General features: G+C 35.4%; 1 protein-coding gene across 3 annotated transcripts in view; it reads right to left on the reverse strand.

The window, feature by feature from the left end:
* The window catches only part of PSEN1 (presenilin 1), a 74,525-nt gene that overhangs the window by 14,773 nt on the left and 35,562 nt on the right, over nt 1-24,190 (reverse strand). For all 3 annotated transcript variants that reach the window (XM_001368184.4, XM_016427518.2, XM_007472874.2), the window contains 5 exons: nt 20,682-20,749; nt 18,721-18,941; nt 14,970-15,068; nt 5,996-6,082; nt 3,873-4,049 (listed from right to left, as the gene is read on the reverse strand). In XM_001368184.4, coding sequence (XP_001368221.1) covers nt 3,873-4,049; nt 5,996-6,082; nt 14,970-15,068; nt 18,721-18,941; nt 20,682-20,749 — 652 coding nt within the window. The remainder of the gene's footprint in view (nt 1-3,872; nt 4,050-5,995; nt 6,083-14,969; nt 15,069-18,720; nt 18,942-20,681; nt 20,750-24,190) is intronic.

Here is a 24,190-nt window from a genome sequence, read left to right on the forward strand (position 1 = left end):
CAATACTCAAGTACCTCAGCTTGGCTATCATTCTGGCTCCCCCTATCTCTGACAGTGAAGGTACAATCAGACCAGGGAATGAATTTTCCCATTTGCTGCAGAAACTTAGTCCTTTTCATCTTATAGTTTGACAATTTTCTGTAGTCCTGGCTGCAAATGGGTAAAGTTCAATATTGCTGCTATTGTCCTATGGGCTTGTGAGACATAAGTCATTTTAATTACATAAGTCACTTTAATTGGTCCTTGCTGTGATTCAAGAACCCATTACAGGTTTATTATTTTATACACATGAGATTTTTATCTTATTTTTTATCATTTCTGCATTTCTTATTTTTATACAGAATTTCATTCATTTTTACTCTTTTATTTGGGACTTTTTTTTTGGGTGGTTTGTTTTTGTTTTGTTTTGTTTTGACAATTGTTTCGTATACCCCATAACTCAGTCATGTATCCCAGTGTGATTCTGGTGTTGGTCAACACCCTCCTCAGGGGAGATTGTATAATTATCCTAAAATGGAAGGTTTAAAATTTTTTGGAGAAATTTCAGGAAAAGAAACTTGCCAACACCCCAAAATCAAGAAAATAGATCCTTTTGGAGAAGGTGCTGTAAAGATGCCTGAAGAAGCTATACATTGCATCAAAAGGTCCAGAATGAACTTTGGGATATAATGAACTGAATTGAAGGGGTTGAATATACTTTATTCTGAATGTAAACTCCTATGCCCAGTAATTGGCAATTTATCAATGCGTCTATTGATCAGTTGTTGTATTTTATTCCCATCTCTAACTATTATAACTCCCTCTTAGAAAAATGTAATATTGTATGTATTTTTAGCTAGAAGGTATTTAGAGTTATAAGATAGTTATATTTAAATTATCCATTGGGAAGATGGGTCTCCCAAAGGATCACAGGGGGGATTGTGTCAAGGAAGCTCATCCCTTCCCCCTCCTCAGTAACTTTAACTGTCCATCAAACATTCCTGACATACCACAGTTGCGCCAGGTTTGTGTCAGCTTGCGTCAGCATATGTTCTGTACGTCAATAAAAGTTAAGGTTTGGGGCAGGACGGGGGAGACCAATGAGAGAAAGGGGGAGACCGACAAGAAGACCATGAGGGAAGCACGAGGAGAAGGGACAGTGCAGGAGGTGAGGGGGAAATGAGAAAGGAACTGGTAGGCTACGCTCCATGCAGCTAGGTTACTTAGGAATGACTGTCTACGCTTCATAATAAACTTTATTAAAAAAAATTATAAAATTACAGATCTAGTGCTCTGATAATAAAATTGCTTTGGGGATACAATATGGAACTAGATAATACACTAACAAAATTCATTTGGAAAAATAGAAAGTCTAAAATTTCATGGCATATATTGAGAGGAAAATGGGAAAGAATAAAAAGAGCCTAATTTTTATAAGACCTAAAACTGTATGACAAGACAGTCTACAAAACTATTGGATACTGGTTAAAGAGTAGAAAAATAGATCAGCTGAACAAACTAAATAAACACGAATTAGACACAATTGAAAAAAATGTATTCTAGAGTTTAACAAACTCAAGAATACGAATTATTGATGGAATGAATACCTTTTGACAAGAACTTCAGGAAAAACTGGAAAATGAACAGAAATTAGGTTTGGTTCAACATCATATACCATATATCACAAAAAATTCAAAATAGTTATGTTAACTGAATATATAAAATCATAAAACTTAGAAGAGAAGAGGAGGTATCTCTCAAAATAAAGGCTGGGGGAAGAACTCAAACTAAACATAGAATAAAAGGAGACAAGAAATGACTAAATGGATAATTTCAATTTTGTAAAAAATAAAAAGTTTTTGCATACAAACAGAAAATCAATGAAGACAGAATAAAAAGAAAAATCATGGGGCAGAAAATCTATCTGAATCAAATAATGCCAACAAAAATCGAAGAAATAGATACTGATACAAAAAACCAATAGAAGTATCAAAATAACCAAACAATTGAACCTATTACAAACCATACAATATTACAAATGATCCTTTGTAGTCACACTCATTCATCAGAAATGCAAATTAAAACAATTTTGAGGTTAACTTTGCAAACAGGCAATGATGATATACAATGGAAACAGTCAATGTTAAAGTGGCTATTGGAAGACAAGACTGGTGGTAGAGCTGTGAATTGGTTCAAAAGGACAATCTGAAATTATCTGCAAAAATTGACTGCTGATTCCTTTGATCTAGAAATCCTACTATGGGACATACCACCCCAAGGAAGCTAAAGACAGAAAATAAAGGTCCATTATAAATGAAAATATTCTTAGTAGCACTCTTTGAGATAGCAAAGAACTGGAAACAAAGTAGATGCCCACAGATTGAGGAATGGCTGAAAGAATTATGATATATTAATACAACAAAGTATTATTATTAAAAAATGGCAATAAGGAATTAAGAGAAATTTATATAAACTAAATAAGTAGTACTAAATGACTACAAGGAAGTCAATGAAAATATCACTAAAAGGTGATCTTTGAGTAACTGAAAAATCAATTAAATTCTGGGAAACCAAAAATGAAATCTATTTCCTTCTTCGTGGTAGAGAGAAAGTTTACTGGGACAGAATGCTACATAAGTTTTAGATCTGGTCATTCTGGTACTGAATGTTTTTGCTTATTTTTCTTTATTACATAGAAAGGTTCAGTCTGGTGGGTTGGGGGTTGGCTGGCTTATAATCCTCCAGATGTGAGTGGACAAAAAGCAGAAACAAAATGGATTAAAAAAAAAGAAGATTAAGAAATCCAGACTGACCAAAAAAATGGGACAGAATACGATTCCCACCTTCAATCCCAGCAAGGGTACTGGATATATTTTACTATTTTTACAAACATTATATATCTTAAATGCATTCTATATATTTTATAATTACTTATCTGTGTACATGTTTTCCCCCTCTTTCTTGAGAGCAAAGACTGTTTCCTTTTTTGGTCGTGGTGCCTGACACGTAGCAAGCAATTAATAATTATTGAATTGAGTCTGGTGACTGAAGAGAACAAAATACCAGCCAAGTATAAAAAAAGATAAAGTGTCTTTAGTGCTGAGTTTGCAAACTTACACTTACAAAAAGATGGTGAATACTATACATAGCTATTTGCATTTCTGGTATTTTAAATTTCTTTTCCTTAAAACTAATGGAATATCTCTAAAAGTCATAAAACTATCAAAGGATGATACAAATCCAAAGACTTCTAAAACACAGAAAACCTTCACTGACAGAAAAGAAATATATCAAGGAACAAACTGCAGCCACAAGCAACAAAAAGGACAAATATAGCAAGAACTTCCCCATTTCTCTTCTAAAACAAATGTTAATTAACACCACACTTGTAAAAACTAATTTAATATGTATCTGAGGATAATGGGCAGGGTTTGGCTAATTTATCAGAACAGCAATGTGAAAAGCACTAAGCTACTACTAATTACGGGCAATTACTTGCTTTACAGTAAACTATGGGGCTACCAGGTGCTCAATGAATAAAGAGCCAGGTCTGGAGGTGGGAGGTTCTGGGTTTAAATATGGTTCAGACACTTCCTACCTGTGTGATCCTGGACAGGTCACTTTACCCCAATTACTTACCTTTTACTTGCTCTTCCGTCTTGGAACTGAAACTTAGTATTGATTCTAAGACAGAAGGTCAAGACTTATAAAAAACAAAACAAAACAGTAAACTATTATTCAGAAACAGCCTGTATCACTGGCCAAGCCTCTTTAGCTTTATTTTCAGAAAAACAGGCTGAGCAGCTACATTATTAATCTTAATTGAATGATTCCTTTGGAGGCATTGTCATTTGAAACTTACAACTTCCCCAATTAAGGGGGCAGATACATACTTTCCTCAGGATCCTCAGACAGAGTAGAAACTCCTGCAGGAATCTCCTGCACAGCCGCTCTGGATGCTGGTGTAGAATGGTGGTGGCCCAGATTACGGTCCCTTTGAGCTTCCCACTCTTCACTGAAACCACCATCATCACTGTCAGTAACATTGCTGGAGTTCTGGTTTGACGGAGCTTTAGGGAAAAACAGGCACCAGTAAGTAGAGCTCTAACATCTCTGATACTTCTTCAGGTCAGTGATGACAACTACTTGTTAAGAGTCAACAATTTTTGTGCTAAACTGGCATCTAAGCTTAGGCTTCAGCATGAGAAAGACAATTTCTTATAACTTTTAAAGCACAATTTGTAAATAAAGGTTTGTTTGTTACATTTATTTACATTTCCCATTCATCAAGTTTCTTTCTACACTGCCTAACCTACCAATCAATAATTCTAAAGAAGCAGAAGCAGCTCACCTGACCTAAATTAAAGATTAAATAGATCCAGGAAACTAAAAGAAACTGTTAAGAAAATACAAATAATGCATTTGGATTAGATTAAATTATGAATTTAATTATGAATTCCATAAGGGCAGAGTGCAAGGATAATTTTATATCTATATGGCCCCCAGTATGAGGACCCCAATATCCTGGAGCATCATGCATTGTACATAAATAAATGAATAATGGGAGACGCTGACATTCCTATGGCTTTTATTAAACTCTCTTGTAGAGACTGTCTTTGGATAATAGGACATTTTCATGGGATAATTTTAAAAAGGGAACTTTTTTGCCACTTTACAGTGATACTAGTAAACTTAATTAATGACCACAGACACAGGAAAAGAGGAAAAGAAAAAGAAAATATAGCTCTGGGTTTTGTTTTTTTAAAGCTTCTAGAACTGTATACAAACACCCTAAGGCAATAGGCATTAGTACTCGTATCTTTCTTTTTTGTCCATTTCCTTTCTCTTGAGCTCCTCTGCTCTTTGTAAGTCTGGGCCCAAAGAATGATTAGGTCAAGCTTGAAAATAGTCACCTGGCTCATGGGAAAAAATGCTTGGGGGGGGGGGGGTCAAGTAATTCCAAAAGCTGATTTTAAATAATTTTTATAATTATGGACAGCTCTAGGTGAGAGGATGAATCATAATTAATCTGTATATGGTAAAATCAGTTTAATGGTTACTTCATAGTATATTTTTGAAATGTTTATCACATTATAATTTTGGGAACCTTTTATATAAGTCAAAGTGATTAAAAAATAGCTACATGGAAGGTATTTTAGAAGATAACTCTATTTACAGCCTGTATCAGATTTTTTCCTGATAAGGAAAACAATTTTTTCCCCATTAGATAGATTTTATCACATCCTTATATCTGAGCATTACATCACTTCCCTTAGTGATCCAGAAATGTCTGTACTGGGGAAAATGTTGCTTAAGAGCAACCAAGTAAGTCACCAACATCAGTATAAATAAGATGTATTTTCTTCCAGAGGGTGGAAATACAAATAAAGATGAAAATAATCAATTTTGTAACGAGACAGTATCCAGGGTTCCTTTAAGAAGATGATTTCCCAAATCTCTTTGCCACTGGATTAGAGGTGTAGTGTGTGGAGAAGAGGGATTTACTTCGAAAACTACACTTCAATTCCATTGCCTCTTTCTTTTTATTATCCTTCTCCCATATGACCTCTTCAGAATAATAAGTGAAACTAGAGGGCAAAGACTATTTTACTATAGTGTGAAGGGATCTCAAGGCACATCAAGAAAAATTACAAGTAAGATCCCGTTATACTCTTTAATTTAGCCCAAAGCCAGAAGATATCCAGGCTTTCATCTTCACCCTTACTTCTAATTCTAGCCTGATGTCAGCACTTTCCCCCTTAGCAAGACCCAGATAGATGTGAGCAGAAATGCTCTCTCCAGGCACTTGAATCTTGACTTGGAATTTCCTAAGATTATTCTCACAGATTTTCCCTAAGCTTCCCTCCTTTTTTGAAGCTTTAAAAAGGTGAGAAAGATTTTGTGGCTATATATTCAACTTGAATTTTTCTCAATATTGGTGCATTGTTCTGCCATAAGATGACAATTTAACTAGAAAGCTAGAAAAAATGAACATGCAAACAAAAGTTTCTCTTACTTTGTGCATTGTAGTTAGAATTTTTAGAAACTCTCCTTTGAGCTTCTGGGTCTCCTTCTGCCATGTTCACCAACCATACCATTGTTGCTGTTGGAAAGAGATGAAAGTCTAAATAAGTATTTCAAGCAAAGGTGTCATGAGTAGACATCAAAATACCATTTTGCTACTAAAATCATCAATTTTCTTTCATTGCCTCCCCCGCAAAATCTTGTTAGTAAATACTTAGGAAACTAAGGGTAGAGACTTCCTAAAAGCAGAAAAGTGTTCTTTTCAGTTTGATAAGACAAAGAAATAAGTCTGACATTGAACATTTTTCTGTGGCATTCAAATGGCAGCCACTTTAAAGACACTGTTTATCATAATAAGAATTCCCTTAAAATTACCAGGAAAACAACAGAATTGCAACTAGTTGGACTAGCTGACTGACCCTAAAATAATTTTAACTCACTTTGGCAAGTTGACTCTCTGAAATTATACTTCATGGCAAAACTAGCTTCACGAAAGCCTAAGCTGATAAAAAGCATTACAAAAAAAAACTTACACTATACATTTATTCCTTCCCATCACACATAAGGTCAAACTTCTTCAATAATTCCAAATTGTGTTGTGGACAAAGGAAAAAAAATTTTAAGGGCTAAAAGTATTGTATACAAATGTAAATGTCAGGTTAAAATACCATTTAGAGAAGAGAAAATTGTCCATTTCTTGATCCCAAACAAAAATTTAGTAGTAAAAAATCATGTTTTTGTTCATGGAAATCGTGTACAACTAGGGCTAGTCATTTTATCTCTAAGGGTCTGGGTTTCAGTAGCTATAAAATTAAAGTGTTGACAATAAATTTTTCTAAAGTCCCTTTCAACCCTAAAACCCTCTGAATGATTTTATAGGATGGTTCTAGGGTTTTACAGCTAGTACCACTGAGTTATAACCAAATTCTCAGCTTGATATTTCTGAAAATCTTAAACCCTCACATAAAGGTCAGTGACTAGTTATCTCTGCTGCTAAAAGGAGAGTGTTAATAATAAGATTATGGGTCTGACTCCTAGTAAGAGTCAGTTGGCTTTAGTTTGTTCCAGGACTAGTCCAAATTATATCTTTTTTCTTTTAAACCCCTTACTTTCTGTCTTAGAATCAACAGTATCAGTTCCAAAGTAGAAGAGCAGTTGTTACTGACACAACATAAGAAAAACCTCTACCTTAAAGTACTACTAAAATACCACCTATAATCACTGCATATAATATGCATGCATGTGAAAAAATAATTGGAAATATAATTTGCTATAGGTAAAATGACCAGAAATATATCTTCCTCTTCTCCCTCATGTCATGTACCACTATAGTTGGCAAATAAGCACCAGCGGCAACTGACCTCTACCCCAAACACAGCCAGGGGCTTTGAACAAAGCTTTTCAATAGCTGTGTGTCTGCTGCCTCAGATGGAAGAAAGGCATGATATGATTGATTCAAAATTCACGTGTACTTTTTGGAGGTATCAGACAGGATTTCTCTGGTGCAGTCCCTTCTCAGGGAAGAGACCCTTCATCAGTCAGGACTGGGACCTGATCTCTAGTTATTGCCTCACAATGTGCTTGTAGCTATAGATATGAAATCATTTGTCCCAGCTCCAATGGTCAGTGTCAGAGGTGAGATATGAATCCACTTCTTCCTGACTGCAAGGCCAGCTCTCTTATCTACTGTACAACATGACCTCTTTATGCTACAATACTCTACGATTATAATTTTTAAAACCAGTAAATTTCTTGGGAAAAGTTTTCAAAAAAATCTCACAATTGAAGAATCAGTGCTTAAATTACCCTTCTTTGACCTATCTAAACCTTATTAAATTAATATAATAACATAACAAGCTACATAGTATCAGAGTTATTTGGTGTCATACTTCATTCCCCACTAGACTATAAATTTTATGAAAAAGGTATCATGATTTAGCTAAACTCTCTCCTCGGCACACCGTAGGCAGTAAGAATATGTTTAATAGCTGAATATGACGAGCCAGCTAACCTCATGTTCTTTTTACCCTGTTGGCATCATCAAATAACCTGGAAAGTTACTGACCAAAGAGCAGTATAACCAGAAATTAATAAGACAGAAAAGGATTGGTCCAAAAGAGGGCAAATGGAAGAAAAAAATGAAAATTACTACCCTCACAATTATATAAATTTTTCTTTCTCTCTCAACCCAATAAAAGGCATTTTAGACTTGTAAGATATTCTATATGAAAAGATATACATGGTTTTGATTAGTCATCCAACAATATGGGTGGGAATACATTTCCATTATCAATATCTGAGAATCATCCTTTCTGAGTCTTTCTTTCAAAAATGGTTATCTCTAGGAAGATACAAACTCCTCCAGCATTTAGAAATCTTTCACAATCTGGTTCCAGCTAACCTTTCCAGTCTTAATCTACTTTATTCCTCTTCATGGACTCTACAATCCAGCCAGACCAACTAGCTGTGGCATGTTAAGTGGCACAGTAGATACACCACTGAGCCTAGAGTCAGAAAGACTCGAGTTCAAATCCAACCTCAGCCCTTTATTAAATCTAAGTCCATAGCTAAGTCACAACCCCTGTCTGTGTAAAAATGGATTTGAACTCCGGACTTCAATCCCCAGAAGCCCTTGTTCCACTTCCCCAGAATGCTTTGTAACCTCACCTGGGCCGAGAATGAGATGGGGTATTTAACCTGATTGCAAAGGCTTTTGGGGCTCTTTACTTCCTGTCTCTGCTGGCAAACAGACCTGTCTCATGATGTGAGTGAAAGTTGGGTGGGCCTCATGGCCCACCTAGTATGTCCTTTTCTTACTTGTATATTCTTAAATTTTCAACCTTTAATAAACCTCTAAAATATGAGATACTCCTTGCAGAGAGAAACTAATTTCTATTTTGCCTCAGTCTCCCCTAAATTTTAATCTTTACATCTGCTTCAGTTTCCTCAACTACAAAATGGAGATAATAACAGCACCTTACCTTCCAAGGATGTTCTGTGAATCAAATGAGATATGCATAGAGTGCTTAATAGAGTGTCTGGTACATAGTGAGCACTTAATAGATGACTGTTCCCTTCCTCTCCCCTTCTCTTTTCATTGTTCTTCATATATTTATTTGACATCACTCAGCCTTTGTACAGGCTCTCCCTCATTCCTAGAATATACTTTTCCCTCACATCCATCCCCTACAATCCCTAGTTCTTTAAAATTCAGCTAAAACTACCTCCTAGAGTTGTGAACTGATCCAACCATTCTGGAGGGCAATTTGGAACTATGCCCAAAGGGCGACAAAAGAATATCTACCCTTTGATCCAGCCATAGCACTGCTGGGTCTGTACCCCAAAGAGATAATAAGGAAAAAGACATGTACAAGAATATTCATAGCTGCGCTCTTTGTGGTGGCCAAAAATTGGAAAATGAGGGGATGCCCATCAATTGGGGAATGGCTGAACAAACTGTGGTATATGTTGGTGATGGAATACTATTGTGCTAAAAGGAATAATAAAGTGGAGGAGTTCCATGGAGACTGGAACAACCTCCAGGAAGTGATGCAGAGTGAGAGGAGCAGAACCAGGAGAACATTGTACACAGAGACTAATACACTGTGGTATAATCGAACGTAATGGACTTCTCCATAAGTGGCAGTGTAATGTCCCTGAACAATCTGCAGGGATCTAGGAGAAAAAAACAATATTCATAAGCAAAGGATAAACTATGGGAGTGGAAACACCGAGGAAAAGCAACTGCCTGAATACAGCAGTTGAGGGGACATGACAGAGGAGAGACTCTAAATGAACACTCTAATGCAAATATTATCAACATAGCAATGGGTTCAAATCAAGAAAACATGTAATGCCCAGTGGATTTACGCGTCGGCTATGGGGGGTGGGAGGGAGGAAAAGAAAATGATCTATGTCTTTAATGAATAATGCTTGAAAATGATCAAATAAAATATTAAAAAAAACAAACTACCTCCTAGATGAATCTTTCCTAATTGCCCCTGTATGCTGCCTCTTCTCTAACCCCCAATGACATTTTATGAATTTTATATTTTGAGGTTTACCTATGTGTCCGTGTCATTTCTTCTCTATATAATATAAACTCCTTGAAGGCAGGGACTACCATTTCATTCATGACTTTGATCCCCACCTTATACTGCCTGGAACATAGAAGGCACTTTTGAATAACTTTGTTCATTAGTTAATAGAAAGGGTTACTATGAAACAAACTGAAAGCTCATTTTGTTTTGGGGTACTAAAAGTGGATTTTATTTTGGAATACTAAAAGCTGTTTATTGTTTAGAAGGGGAGGGTTGGCAATCACCATTAGTCAAATAAAGTGATGATGCAGCATAGGAATAGCATGATGGAACAGTAGTAAGGTGTAATGTATTTGGTGCCAGAAGATCCAAATTATATCTAACTTTGTTACTTATTATCATGGGGACATCTGAAAAGTCAAAAGTAGGTATTTTTAAAGCAGCTAATATATAATGACACTGCTTGAAAATACTTTCAGATGAATGTTTATTAACATTAATGAAAAGTGCTAATCAATAATGCTGGCTTCTTATATTCTGTCAGAAAAAACCTGACCCCTCAATGTTTGTTGTATAATTCAGACTTGGCAGTCTAAAAAAAAAAAGATCTTTTAAAAAATCATGTTTCAACATGCCTGATAAACACTTAAAGTAAAATTTTTTTGTTCAAATTTTTTTCAAATTGGGGTTGTTCAAACATGTTATTATCCTGATATCTTTTTCACAGACTTGAAACAAACTAAAAGTATGTGTTTGTGCATGATTTATTTTAAGACCTACAAATATCATAAGAAAAGATTCATATCCTAATGTTCTTCATCAGGAAATCAATCATTAACTCCTGAATCAGCTTTTTTTTTTTTTTAGTTTAAATGAAAATAAGCATATCCTTTACAAGAAGTTCATAATTCAAAAGCAAAAGAAAAATCTTTGCATTCTCCATAGTGGTGGCCCTCAGTCTTTGACACTCTCAAGCCTCTAATGCCATGTTGGTGAACCGATGGCACACGTGCTGTAGGGAGCTACTCCTTCCCCCTTCTCCATCCCACCTGAGGACATTTTTCACTTCACCTGCCCCTCTACCCAGCAGCAACCCAATGGGAGCACTTCCTCTCCCACCCCATCTGGGGTAAAGGGGCAGCTCACATCTGACACGAGGTTGTAGTTTGGGCACTCAGTCTCTAAAATGTTCGCCATCACTGCTCTAGTGCAACTCCATTTGTTCTCAAATGATGATCTTGATTCCAAACTTATTAATCGCGATACAATGTAAGTTCCCTCAATGTCCCATCTCTCAAACCTCAAAAATAATTTCTACCTTGACCTACCTTTCTTTTCTCTGCTTTTGAGGAAGAAGTAACCTTCCTCCTTTTCAGGACTAACTTCTTCATCTGGTGAGACACTTATTCAATCCCTATTTGCTTCCAAAGGACCCTGCTCCGCTAAATTCTACCTGCTTTCTCAAGCATTTTCAATAATTTCCTCTCTATTGGATCTTTTCCTTATGCCTACAAATGTAACATAATTCTCATACTCACTAAATACAAACCTTTCTTTCAACCTTGCTACCCTTCTTCCAGCTATTATTACAATCCTCTCCATTCCTTCACTGCCAAACTTTTCAAAACAAAATCTACATATGTGCTTTGACTTCTATCCACTGATTTCTTAACCTCCTGGAATCTGGATTCTGCCTATATCACTCAAACTACTTTCTGCAAGGTCACAGATGACTTCCTAATTACCAAATTCAAAGGTCTCTTCTTAGTTCTCATCCTCTTTGACTTTTCTGTAGCATCTCAATGAGTTAATTCTTCTCTTTTCTCAAATGCTCTCTCCCACTGGGTTTCTATGATATTCATCATCACCTTTGGATAATTCTGTCTTCCTTTGATTCTTTTCTATATCCTGTTCCTTCAATGTCTGAGTTGCCTGAGGTCCTTTCCTCAAGCCCTCTTTTCTGTGGTGAACTCATTAACTCCTACAACTTTAGTTATAATCTTTATAAGAGTGATTCCTAAACTTGCTTCTTCAGGTCTGACCTCTTATCTAAGTTTCAGTCTTTCCAAATGCCTGCCAGACATTTTCCAAGTCCTTGAAACTTGTGATTTCCAATACTGAATATATCACCTACTCTTGCCAAACCAGTTCCTCTCTCTACTTCTGATAATGGCACTACTATTTTCTTGATCTCTCAGGCTCACAGCATCAGTAGTTTCTCTGACTCCTTCTGATTTTCCAATCTCTATGCCCAATCAACTTTATGCCCAATTAAACCATATTGATTCAATGTCCACCAAACTGGCATTTCTCTACTTCTTTCCCCCTTTCTCACAGCTGCTGCTTTTATTTTAAGCTCTTGGTACCTCTTTTGGGGATCACTGCAATAGGCTCCCAAGTGCCTTCAGTCTCTCTTTACCTCCAAATGTTGCTATAACTAGGAATCATGTCATTTGAAAGAAATAAGTTGCTTTGAGGATGGTGGGAGTGGGGAGAGGCAGGGTCTGAGGGGAGACCTAAAAGTTTGAGGTAGTGGAAGTCAGGTATCTCCAAGGAGGTGATAAGCTAGGTCCAAGAAGACTGTGATCTTAGTAACAAATGTTACTGTCATGCTTTCTTTTGCAGTAAGATCAGTCCTTGGTAGAGGTAGAGGTAGACAGAAGAAAGTAACCTATATAGTATGTATGTATAACTGTATAAGGACATGATAATGCTAAGTGACGGTAGGTCTAAAAACGGTAGATCAAACAATGGCATCTTCCACTTTATTTCCTTTATGAGTTTTTTTATTTTATGTGCGATATGTCTTCTATCACAACACAAGCAATACAGAAATAAGTATTTTTATAAAGACTTTTTATGTAATAAATTTCCACATAAGTTTCCAAAAATTATATGATCAAAATTGTCTCCCTTCCTTCCCCTTCCCAAAGCTAGCAAGCAATTTGATCTGGATTATACATGTATCATCATGCAAAACATTTATTTCCACTGTTCATTTTTGTGAGAGTAATCATATAAAATAAAAATCCCTAAATAGACAAATGAAAAATCTCATGCTTCCATCTGCATTCCAACTCCAACTGTTCTTTCTCTGGAGAGGCAGAGCATTCTTTGTCATTATTCCCTCAGAATTGTCCTAATTGTATTATATTGTTGTATTGCTGAGAGTAGCTCAATCTATCGCAGTTGATCATATGTATTGCATGAAAGCCCTATATAACCTACATCAAACTATTTACCACATTGGGAGGGGCAAAGGAGAGGGAAGGAGAAAATCTGAATCCCAAAATGTCAGAAAGAAACAACTGTCAAAATAGGTAACTGGAAAAGACAGAGAGATAGAGAGATAGATAAGAAAGAAAATTAGGGATGGGGCAGAATACAGAAGGAAGAAATCCAGTATCAAACATTTAGATCTAGAAGGGACTGTGAGATTGTCTGGTCCAACTTCTTCATTTTATGGCTGCAAAAATTAAATCCCAGAGGAAAAATGCAATGTATGTTATCTTCAGGTTACATAACTAGTAAAGTAGGAAATTTCTGACTAAATCCAGTGATCTTTTTCATTAGATCACAATAGAAGGTTCTAGGGAACACTGAAGAAAGAGGGAATGGAGAAGGCTAGTGACCTGAGGGAAGGCAAAGTTACTATCAGTTAGAAGAAGGTCACTAGGCAAGATGGTGGAGCTGTAGCAACCTGTCTTTGCCAATGATCTTGCACTGCCTCTTAGATGTCTTTTAAGACTCAGTGCAAATCCCACTATCTACAAGAGGCTTTCTCCAGTCCCTTTCCTCCACTGCTTGTACTTTCTCTTCAAGAATACAACCTATTTACACTTGTATTTTGTGTCAACTTCATTACCATGGAAGCTCCTTGAGGGAAGGGACCATATTTCTTCCATTCTTCATATCCTCAGTTCTCAGAAGAGTGCCTGGCTCATAATAAGTGCTAAAAACTGTTTGCTGACTGATTGAATGACTGGATATCTAGGAAGAATTACTCATAGGATGGAGGTAGAAAAAGACGTACTTTCCATTCTAAGAGACAAGCCATAGGATACTGGCAGAAAGGGGGATCCACAGGATGGGAAGAGAAAGTGGCAAAAGATCAGGCTGGCACCTCCTATGTCCAGGAAGAAAAACTGGAGTCCTGACATGAGGGATATAGCTCTGGTTACTCTATACTAGTTCTGGATCTGACTCTAACCTAACCCCATACACATTACCAGGGTAATCCTTCTAGAGCTATGATGAGGAACCTATGGCATGTGTGCCAAAGATGACAGATCTCTCTGTGAGCATGTGTCACCAAAATTAGTTACTAGAAAGGCAGAGGAACTTGGGCAGAGTTGTTCTCCTCCCCCTCTCCATTGCACCTCCCCAACCCTCTGTGCCCCGAAATTCAATGGAAGTGCACCTGGGCCACTCCCCTCACTTGCTCCCTCCCCTGTCTGGGGTAAGAGGGAGGTGGTTCTTGGTCTCCAAAAAAGTTTGCCATCACAACAAAAAATCTTCAGTGACTACGATATAAAGCCTAAATTCCTTCAACTATACTCCCTCCCAGATTTAAGTCTACTATCTTAAGATTGGCTATCGGATCACCTAATCCAACTTCTAATTTCACAAAATGCAGAAAATGAACAATAGAGAAGTGATATGATTCATCCAAGGTCACACAGGCTGTAAGTAATAAAGCCCACATCTCTTGTCTATAAATCTAGTGCTTTCTAAGCCATTTCTTAAATAAACCATCATTAGAAAATAAATAAATCACTAGGTTAAGGACCTAATTGCACAGCAAACAAAGGGATCAACCATACAATTATAAGTTAAAGTTGAAGAAATCGTTGTGATAACCATAATTGGATTTCTTTGTCCTCTCAAGGGTGACTGCTAATTCAAATGCCTTTATGAAATACTTACAAGAGTAAATAAGAGCTGGGAAGAGAGTTTCATTTCTTTCCTGAGCTGTTTCAACAAGCATACGCAGTGGACCTTTAGGACACAAAACTGCCACCAAATCTAGAAGGAAAAAAAAAAGAAAAAAGAATATGAATCACAATGCTGAGGTACCACCTTACACCTATTAGACTGACCAATATGACAGTAAAGAAAAGTGATAAATACTGAAAGGGATATGGCAAAATTGGGACACTAATGCATTCTTGGTGGAGTTGTGAATTGATCCAAGCATTCTAGAAGGAAATTTGGAACTATGCCCAAAGGGCTATAAAACTGTGCATACCCTTTGATCTGATAATACACTACTGGGTCTGTATCCAAAAGACATCATAAAATGGGGAAAGGACTTACTTGTATAAAAATATTTATAGCAGCTTTTTTTTGTGGTGGCAAAGAATTGGAAATTTGAGGGGATGGTCATCAATTGGGGAATGGCTGAACAAATTGTGGTATATGTTGGTGGTGGAATATTATTGTGCTATAAGAAATGATAAGCAGATGATTTCAGAAAGAACTGGAAAAATCTTCATGAACTGACACAGCGAAATAAGCAGAGCTGGGAGAACATTGCACACAGTAACAGCAATACTATATGATGATCAACTGAAAACTTTGCTACTCTCAGCAATGCAATGATTTGAGACAATTCTGAAAGAATAATGATGGAGAATGCTGTCCATCTCCAGAGAAAGAACTGTTGGAGTCATCTTTCACATCAGTGTATTTATGGTTTTATTTTGGGGTTGTGGTTTTATATGAGTGTGCCCTTACAACAATGACCAATATGGAAGTGTGTTTTGCATGATAATTTTTTTAAAATACTATGAATCACATTGCCTACAAATTGGGGTAAATTGTGGGAAGGTGGGGAAGAGAAACCTAGGTATGACACCCTAGTGTTTCTTAATAGGAGGTGAAGGTCAGAGGTAAAAATGACCCCCAAATAAGCAATAAATAAAAAAATATCTATAAATGTTCTGTTTGGGGACTGACTTCACCATGCTTATTCTATAGTATGTAGAATCAGTGGGTTTCTATGAATAAACTTTCCTATCTTGTAAGGAAAAGACAGTAATGATAACAAGATTTTCCCTTCTCCAAAAATTGTCAATGTGCTACAAATAGAAACAGGCCAATGAATTGCTTCTCACAAAAAGATCAAACATGTAGAACATAAAATATGAAATTAATGTCCTGAAAAGATACTGAGAAGGATTTTGTCTGTGCTTTTCAAGACTATAAAGACTGAAATCTTTTGATTTCTTTTTTGTTTTGTTTTGTTTTTCAGTCTTAAAATTTTTTTGAATATTTTCCCATGGTTAGATGATTCATGTTCTTTCTCTTCCCTCCTCTCAACCCCCTCCCATAGCTAATGTTCAATTCCACTGGGTTTACATGTGTCATTAATCAAGACCTATTTCCATATTATTAATATTTGCATTAGGGTGATCATTTAGAGTCTACATCCTCAATCATATCCCCATCAGCCCATGTGATCAAGTAGTAGTTTTTCTTCTGTTTCTACTCCCACAGTTCTTTCTCTGAATGTGCATAGTGTTCTCATAAATCCCTCGAAATCTTGTGATTTCTATAGCTAAATGACTAGTAGAACACAAAAGGCTTTAATAAATGAATAAAAGGGGGCAGCTGGGTAGCTTATTGGATTGAGAGCCAGGCCTAGAGAGGTCCTAGGTTCAAATCTGGCCTCAGACACTTCCTAGCTGTGTGACCCTGGGCAAGTCACTTGACCCCCATTGCCTAGCTCTTACCACTCTTCTGCCTTGGAGCCAATATACAGTATTGACTCCAAGACAGAAGGTAAGGGTTATAAAAAATAAAATAAAATAAAAGAATAAAAGCACCAACTAAGCATTTACTTTGTGCTTCAAGTTTAAGGGATACAAATACAAATATGAAACAGTGAGTACAAGAAGTTTACATTCTTATAAGAGAAGCAACATATTTTTGTTGATTGTAGCCAAGGAAGAAAATTATGGCCTGGGAGGTGAAGATGTCAAGAAGAATAATAGGGCAATCAACTGACACATCCTCTAAAGAATCTGGTTCTCAAAAAAGTATGTGAGACCAATAAATATCAAGTAACAATAAATTGATTGTATGAAGTCATCCTGCTAAATAGTAATGGTTTTAGAAGCAACTTTTTCATAATTCATTCCAAACCATTATACTATTCTCTATATTTCCTCAATTTCCTCAATGTAATCCAAAATTCAAAGCATCAAAATTTTTGCCAAGTAACAATTTTTTAAATATAAAGTCCAATCACATAACTTCAGAAAACTTATGTGGAAATGTCATTAAAATAAAATAAATAAAAATAACGTTCAAACTATCTAGAGCAGTAGTTCTCAACCTTTCTAATGCCGTGACCCCGCAATACAGTTCCTCATGTTGCAGTTACCCCAAACCAAAAAATTATTTTGGTGGCTACTTCAAAACTGTAATTTTGCTACAGTTATGATTTGGAATGTAAATACCTGATATGCATTATGTATTCTCATTGCTACAAATTGAGAGGTTGAGAACCGCTGATCTAGAGGGATGGGAAATCTTACAAGAAATCTTGTGCTTTGGAGTATCAACTGACTCCATAGGCAGGAAAAAGGAATCCTACACTTCATTTTCAGCACAATTTTATCAAGGAAAACAGGTTTGTCCCCTTCTAAAAAAAAGCAGCCCTTTCTAGCTTTTTATAGAGATGTGCCATTGATTTTGTGAAATACCATCCTTCTTGAAGTGTGAAAACATTTCTTAAATTATACTATATTAAAATTAGTTTTAGCTTAAGAATTTGAGAACTTCTTGACATTCTTTGTACTAACTCATCAGTTTAAAACTCAAAAGCAGAGTTGAAAAGCCCTGTTCTAATGTCAAGTATCTTTTTTTTTTCAGAAGCTCAAAGCACTTCAAAGATATTTATCAGTTTCTCTGGCACACAAGTGAGGAAGATAAATAGCAAAGGGTAATACTGATACAGTGAAGAAGGAAGGCAAAAGGGGGTATAAGACTTTCTAGTTATACCAAGTATGTCTTAAGTTTGAGGATGAAAATGACAGTTCTTTCTTTCAGGTCCAGTTTCATTTTTTGCAGATCTAGCCTGTGTCTGAGGGCAAGAATAATGTTGTTTGAGGTCACTTTTAAAGAAATAATGCTATATGAGCTGTTCTATAAAAAGATGATAGTAGAATAATAACAAAAATGCATATTTTATTAAATGCTACTTGATATGTAATGCCGAATTAAATAAATATTCTAGATAAAATGCTGAAGTGATAAAATGTTATTTCTATAGAGCCTTTTTTGTAAAGACTTTAAAATCTTTTACAAAGTATAAAAGCTCTCACTTTCAGGGTTGGCAAAATTATAGGATAGATATCATACAACAATTTGCATTCTTTCAGTTTCTGGCTTTTACACCTAACAAGTGGACTGAATTACCACTGCCAATAACATTAAAGTGAATTAATATTTACTGAACAAATATGGCATAAAATTAACATATCAAGAAATTATGATTTCATCCATGTGGGAACTTTCTCCACTGATGCAGGCTGCAACCTGATTATAACTTAGAGGATAAGGTACACTATGTCATTTTTGTCCCCAAGTCAAAATTATAAACAGAAGGACAGAACAAATCAAAGCAGAACCATCATAATTAAAGGAGCAGTATACTTTTATAAAACTTTACCATATATTGAAATCACAGCCAAGATGAGCCATGCAGTCCATTCAGGAAGGTACTTTATGAATACCAGAGCCATGAGGGCACTGATCATAATGAGATACGCCTGCTGGAGACGAAGGGGGCCTTTCCAGTGGATGCAAATCATTCCTACCATGCCAAAATTCCAGATCATGAGTGCCAGAGTGATATAATCCATGGCAACATTGTAGGTTTTAAATACTTCGCTGAAAAGCAGAGTTAGAAACAAAGGGACAAAGATGTACTGAATAAGTGAAGAAAACCAAATACAACTGCTTCCTAAAGGCAGAGTATAATGTCATTAGATCAGCCCTAAAAAGATAATTTATAGATTCACTATTAAAAAAAATATTCAGACCTGTGATTTCATCACTGTTGGATCATCTCAATGGGAAAATTGCCTTCACTCATATAACTTGGTAACACATGTACAATTATACTCTTAGCTGCCAATTATATTCAGGGTGCTGAAAAAGTTAAATGTCTACATAAATTTGTATCAAAATGATCCTGTGTTAGAAGAGTGGAACCCAAGTCTTCTTAGTCTAAAGTCTGTTCTCTTATTATTCTACCACAATGCTTCCAGGTTCCATCAAAGTAACACTAGCAGAACATTCTTCCAAACTACATTAAAGAGTTCATTAATTCTGCAGTCTAGGTTTGGCTTACCTTTTTGTCAAATCTATGATGAAATGATAATAAAATAAGGTCAAGGAAAAGAAAGACAAACCTCAATCTCCTATGCTGAGGTTCATTTATCTGACTATTTACCATGGCAATCAGCTATAAGCACTAGATAGTAACATAATGTGCTTGAGCTGAATGCTAGCAATCATGTGAATAACTATTTTCCAAGAACTTTGTTTCTTGTCCTTTTAGTTACCTGAGGTATCAGCAGAAAGATCAGCAATCATAAGGTCAGTCACACCAGAAGAGGGACAACTATATATAGTGGCATTCTTGGATTCTACTCAAGCATTATATCAGCTCTCAAAAGGGAAGGAAAGGAAAAACTCTCTCTGAGAATTAAGTTCCTTGAGGCAAAGAGTGATTTAGGGTTTTTTTGTTTGTTTGGTTTTAAAGACTACATTTCCCTAACTCATCCAGGCTGGAAATATAGGGGCTACTCAGAGACTGGTCCCACCCAATCAGTGCTAGAGCTCTGACTGGGCTGGTTTACCCTCCTTAGCTAAGCCCCTGCTCCTAAAGGCTGACACCTAACCATCTTGGCCTAGTCCAACTTAGACTCCTGAGCTCAAAAGAACTGCCAGCTTAGTTAGCCTTTTAGTTGGCCTTTTGGCAGGAATTATAGACATGCACCACCAAGTCTAGCTATTTTATCTTCTAGAGTACCTAGGGCAGCACCTATAAATATAAAGTATTAAATGGTAAACAAACTGATGAGAACTCAAATTTTTCACCCTTTCTTTCTAAAAATTTCCTAGATAGTTTGAGTCTTTAGTCTGATTCTTACATTGGTAGGGCTGGCCAGGTAGCTTATTATAATGGCAAAGATGATCTAGCCTTCCAATTTTTGACTGAATCTGAAAAGCACAACAAATTTGGAAAAGAGTAGTTCATAAAAGAATAGTCAAATTAAACTAACTGTTTAATGTGCATTTTAAAATAATACAACCAAAAATTACAAAATCAAAATAAATACATAAATAAATAATACAATCAAACCAGCAAAACCTAAGGTGCATTCAGTAGGTTCATCAAACAGGAAGTAGAAAAATCCAGGAAAGGACAGCCACTAGGAACGCAGCTTTAATCCTACCTTATCAATATTTTGAACTTGTTTGTTGGACCTTAAAGAGACTCTCTCTCTCTTTAGAAATGACCATAACAAGTATAATTGAAAAATAACGTAGATGAACCTAAGAAAAATCTATAAAGAAAAACAGGAAATTTCTGAAAAGTATTCAGGGCTTCTAGGTACTTACCCCAAATAAATGAATGAGAAGAAGAACAGCAATAAGAGAGAGGAAATTATAAGCCAAGCATGGATCACCTGAAAAAGAAAGAAATTCAATTTTAATATGGCCAAATTAGAAATATTTATGAAAACTCATTCCATTCTTTCCTCAAAAAAATCTTAATCAAAACCAGATTCCAAATAAAAAATTATATATGAAGTCTGTACATTATAGTTGGGAGATGGTAGAATTTATATATGCTAGAATCAATGTATAATTGCATGTAGTTTTTTGGTGCTAAGGATTTGGAACCAAACACTGTTAGTTACATACAGGAATCTTAATGAAATAAATGGAGATTCTCTCCCTGCAGTTATATATTTTTTCCTTCATAAAAAGTAGGTCTTAAGAAAACAACTGGCCCAAAGATAGCAAATCATTAGCAGATGTAATGCATATGATTAAAACCAAAGATGGTAATGTTTGAAATATAGGAGTTTTATTTTATTTCTGAAATGCACCCAATGCATCATTGCAAATCTAAATCAAAGGAGCATTCAATAAATGGACTGCTGAGCCCTACACATTACCAGGGCACACTCATCTATACACCATAGATGAAAACACACAAAGACAATCGTCATCCTCGGTTACTGAGAGACTACTACTAATGATAAGACATCTGAAAAAAAACATATTAATGGGGCCAATAAGCTACCAGTTTGACAAAAGAAAAGTTTAAGAGCTGAAATCTCATTGAGACTTGCAATACACGAACTCTTAACATATGGTTCAACAACAAACAATTATATTATGAACTCTGTGAAACATGTCTATCAGTCTAAAAATTTATACAGTCTATTGCAAACAAAGTACTTTACAAATCACTACTATCCATGGATTGCTTCTTAAATTCATGGTAGAATGATGCACCATTTGATTCTTTTTAATCTAATAAGAAGAAAAGGCTTTTTTTCCAAAGAAACATAATTGATCACATTTTATATTACAAATTAACAGTACTACTTAAGATAAATCTGGGGTTTCTTAAATGTGAAGAAATCAAGAATAAGAGAGAGACAAGGAGAATCATTAAGTAATTTCCAAAGTAAGACCAAAAATAGAACAGTGGTTACTTTACATAGTCATTTTTTTAGACTGTAGTTCTCTGCCTGGGGCTTGACTAGACAATTTTTTCCAACTGTTTCTAATGATCGATTTTAATTTCTAAATTGGCCTAACTTTTAACTAGAACATCAAAATGTCATGCCTCTCTAGGAAAGCAAGAGATGTGTGAAGAAACACTTTTGAACTTCAGTTACCTCAGCTATAGTATGGAAATACTCTTAGATAGTTGCCTAGGGAACTGAGATATTAAATGACTTGGCTAAAGTCACAGAGCCAGTACCATCAGAGGCTGATGCTGAACCTAAGACCTTCTGATTCCAAAGTCAGGCTCTGATCCAATATTACACACTGTTGTATCATTACTTTTTTATGATGAGCGTAATAATCATTATTAATAGTAACAGTGATAATTGCCTGCCAAACAAAATTGTCAGAAAGAATCCTTCTACTCCGTGTAAGGTACAAATAAACAAATCTCTAAGAGAACTTACAATTTGCCAAGTGACTTTTGGGAGTCTCAGTTTTTTTCATCCATAAAATGAATGAGTTTGTAGTAAAAGATCTCTGAGGTGTTTCCAGTTCAAAATTTATAATCTTATAAGAAAGTAATCTGTCTTGAGCTGTTTGGGGAATATTTTCACCTGTGCTCATTTTTAGACACAATTCAAGACACAAGAATGATATATATCAACTAACAAAAACTCTGACAAAAAACTAACTAAAAAAAATTCTTAATGGCAAACACTTATTTTATGTATCCTAATATCATTCATATTAATTATCACATATATGTTAAGTGATAGATTTATACTGCTAAACAAATTCAACTCTTTTCAAAAGTTCTTTCATTACCATGAGATACAATTAAAGAGGAGAGGAATATATTTTCACTGTAAGTCAATTTGTTATGAAATTTTTGTTATAAAATGCAGAAACTCAATTATCTTACTATGAGATTGAAAAAGTTCTAGTCTTAATACTTTTTAAGTCAGTGACAGCACTTTTCACTAACTTGTGTTTATACAAAATTATAAAAAATTCATAAATTACTCTCTGGAAGAGAAACTGCTTTATATAAATATATATATATAAAAATGTGTAATTAAAATCTGAAAATTGACAATACTACTTTGCTCCCCAGTTGTTTCTAATAAAAAAAAAAGAAACATGGTACTTGAAATGATCTATTGAAGTTTAAATAATGTAAATAATAAGAAATGTAAATAATAATGTGAATCACTATATTTTGATAACAATAACTATAAATAATAATAAATCATGCAAATAATATCTTTGGGTATAGAAGACAGTATATACACATGCAAAACTTTTTTTGTCCATGACTTAATAGTACTTCTTTTTGGGTTCATAAAGAAAACACTATGAAATCCCCTCATCTTTCACACATAACACATACCCACTGACTTGGATTTATACGAAAGAGCCATTACTCCAACACAATGAAATAATTCACTCTAATATTCCTTCAACAGCATTCCTTGAAATACCAATAAGCTTTTGCAACTGCAATCTACAAAAAGTGTTTTTTCAACTGAACTGTAACAAACAGCATGGAATATAGTATCAGCTTTTTTCCATACTCCACTTTTTCCCCCCTCTATTCTATCTTTAGAAAGGACATTACACAACCTTTACAAAGACTCACGTCTTTATTTGGTGGCTTTCAGAACAGGTCATGGCAAGTTTGTAAACTTCAGACCCAAATGCTCATATTTCATTTTACAATCCTGCCCATAATGTTTTGTTTCTCCAAAGTTAATTTTACCTAAACAAAGTTAGTTGCCAATATGAAAAAAAAGTGACAAAATTAAGTGGGCACTTCTGGCGTATGAACATTTTCTTTAACCAATCTGAAAATGTGTGGGTTGAAAGGTCAATTACCCCCCCCCCAAAAACCAGGCTATACTTAATGTTAAAATCACTATTATAAATAAAAGAATTCAGTTAGTTCAAGGGCTAATAATCCATCTTGTGGATTATTTGGGTGCCTAAGACTTCTCCAGTCTGCATTGGCCATTGGCCATTTTTCTTTTCATTTATACATAATCTAATGCCACAGAGAAATGAAATTTAATTAGCCAATCTGTGTTAAAGGAACAAGTACTGGACTAAGGGAGGATGCTGAATAGAAGCAGAAGGAGAAGGAGAAGGAAATAATGTGACCTATCAAAAAGCTACTCTTGACTGACAAGGAAGAATGTCAAATAGAAAATCTAAAGAGTTGAAAAGATAGAAAAGACATTTTGTAAAGAAAAGTCAATAGTTGTCTCAGCAAGAACTATTTCTGAGAAGAGATGAGAAAGGAAATCAGGGTTCAGGAACATATATAATGATGAACTGGTGCAAGTCCATTTAAAAAAAGATTAGGAAGACCCACATGTGCTTAA

Source organism: Monodelphis domestica, chromosome 1 (assembly GCF_027887165.1).
Source record: "Monodelphis domestica isolate mMonDom1 chromosome 1, mMonDom1.pri, whole genome shotgun sequence".
NCBI classification, from domain to species: Eukaryota; Metazoa; Chordata; class Mammalia; order Didelphimorphia; family Didelphidae; genus Monodelphis; species Monodelphis domestica.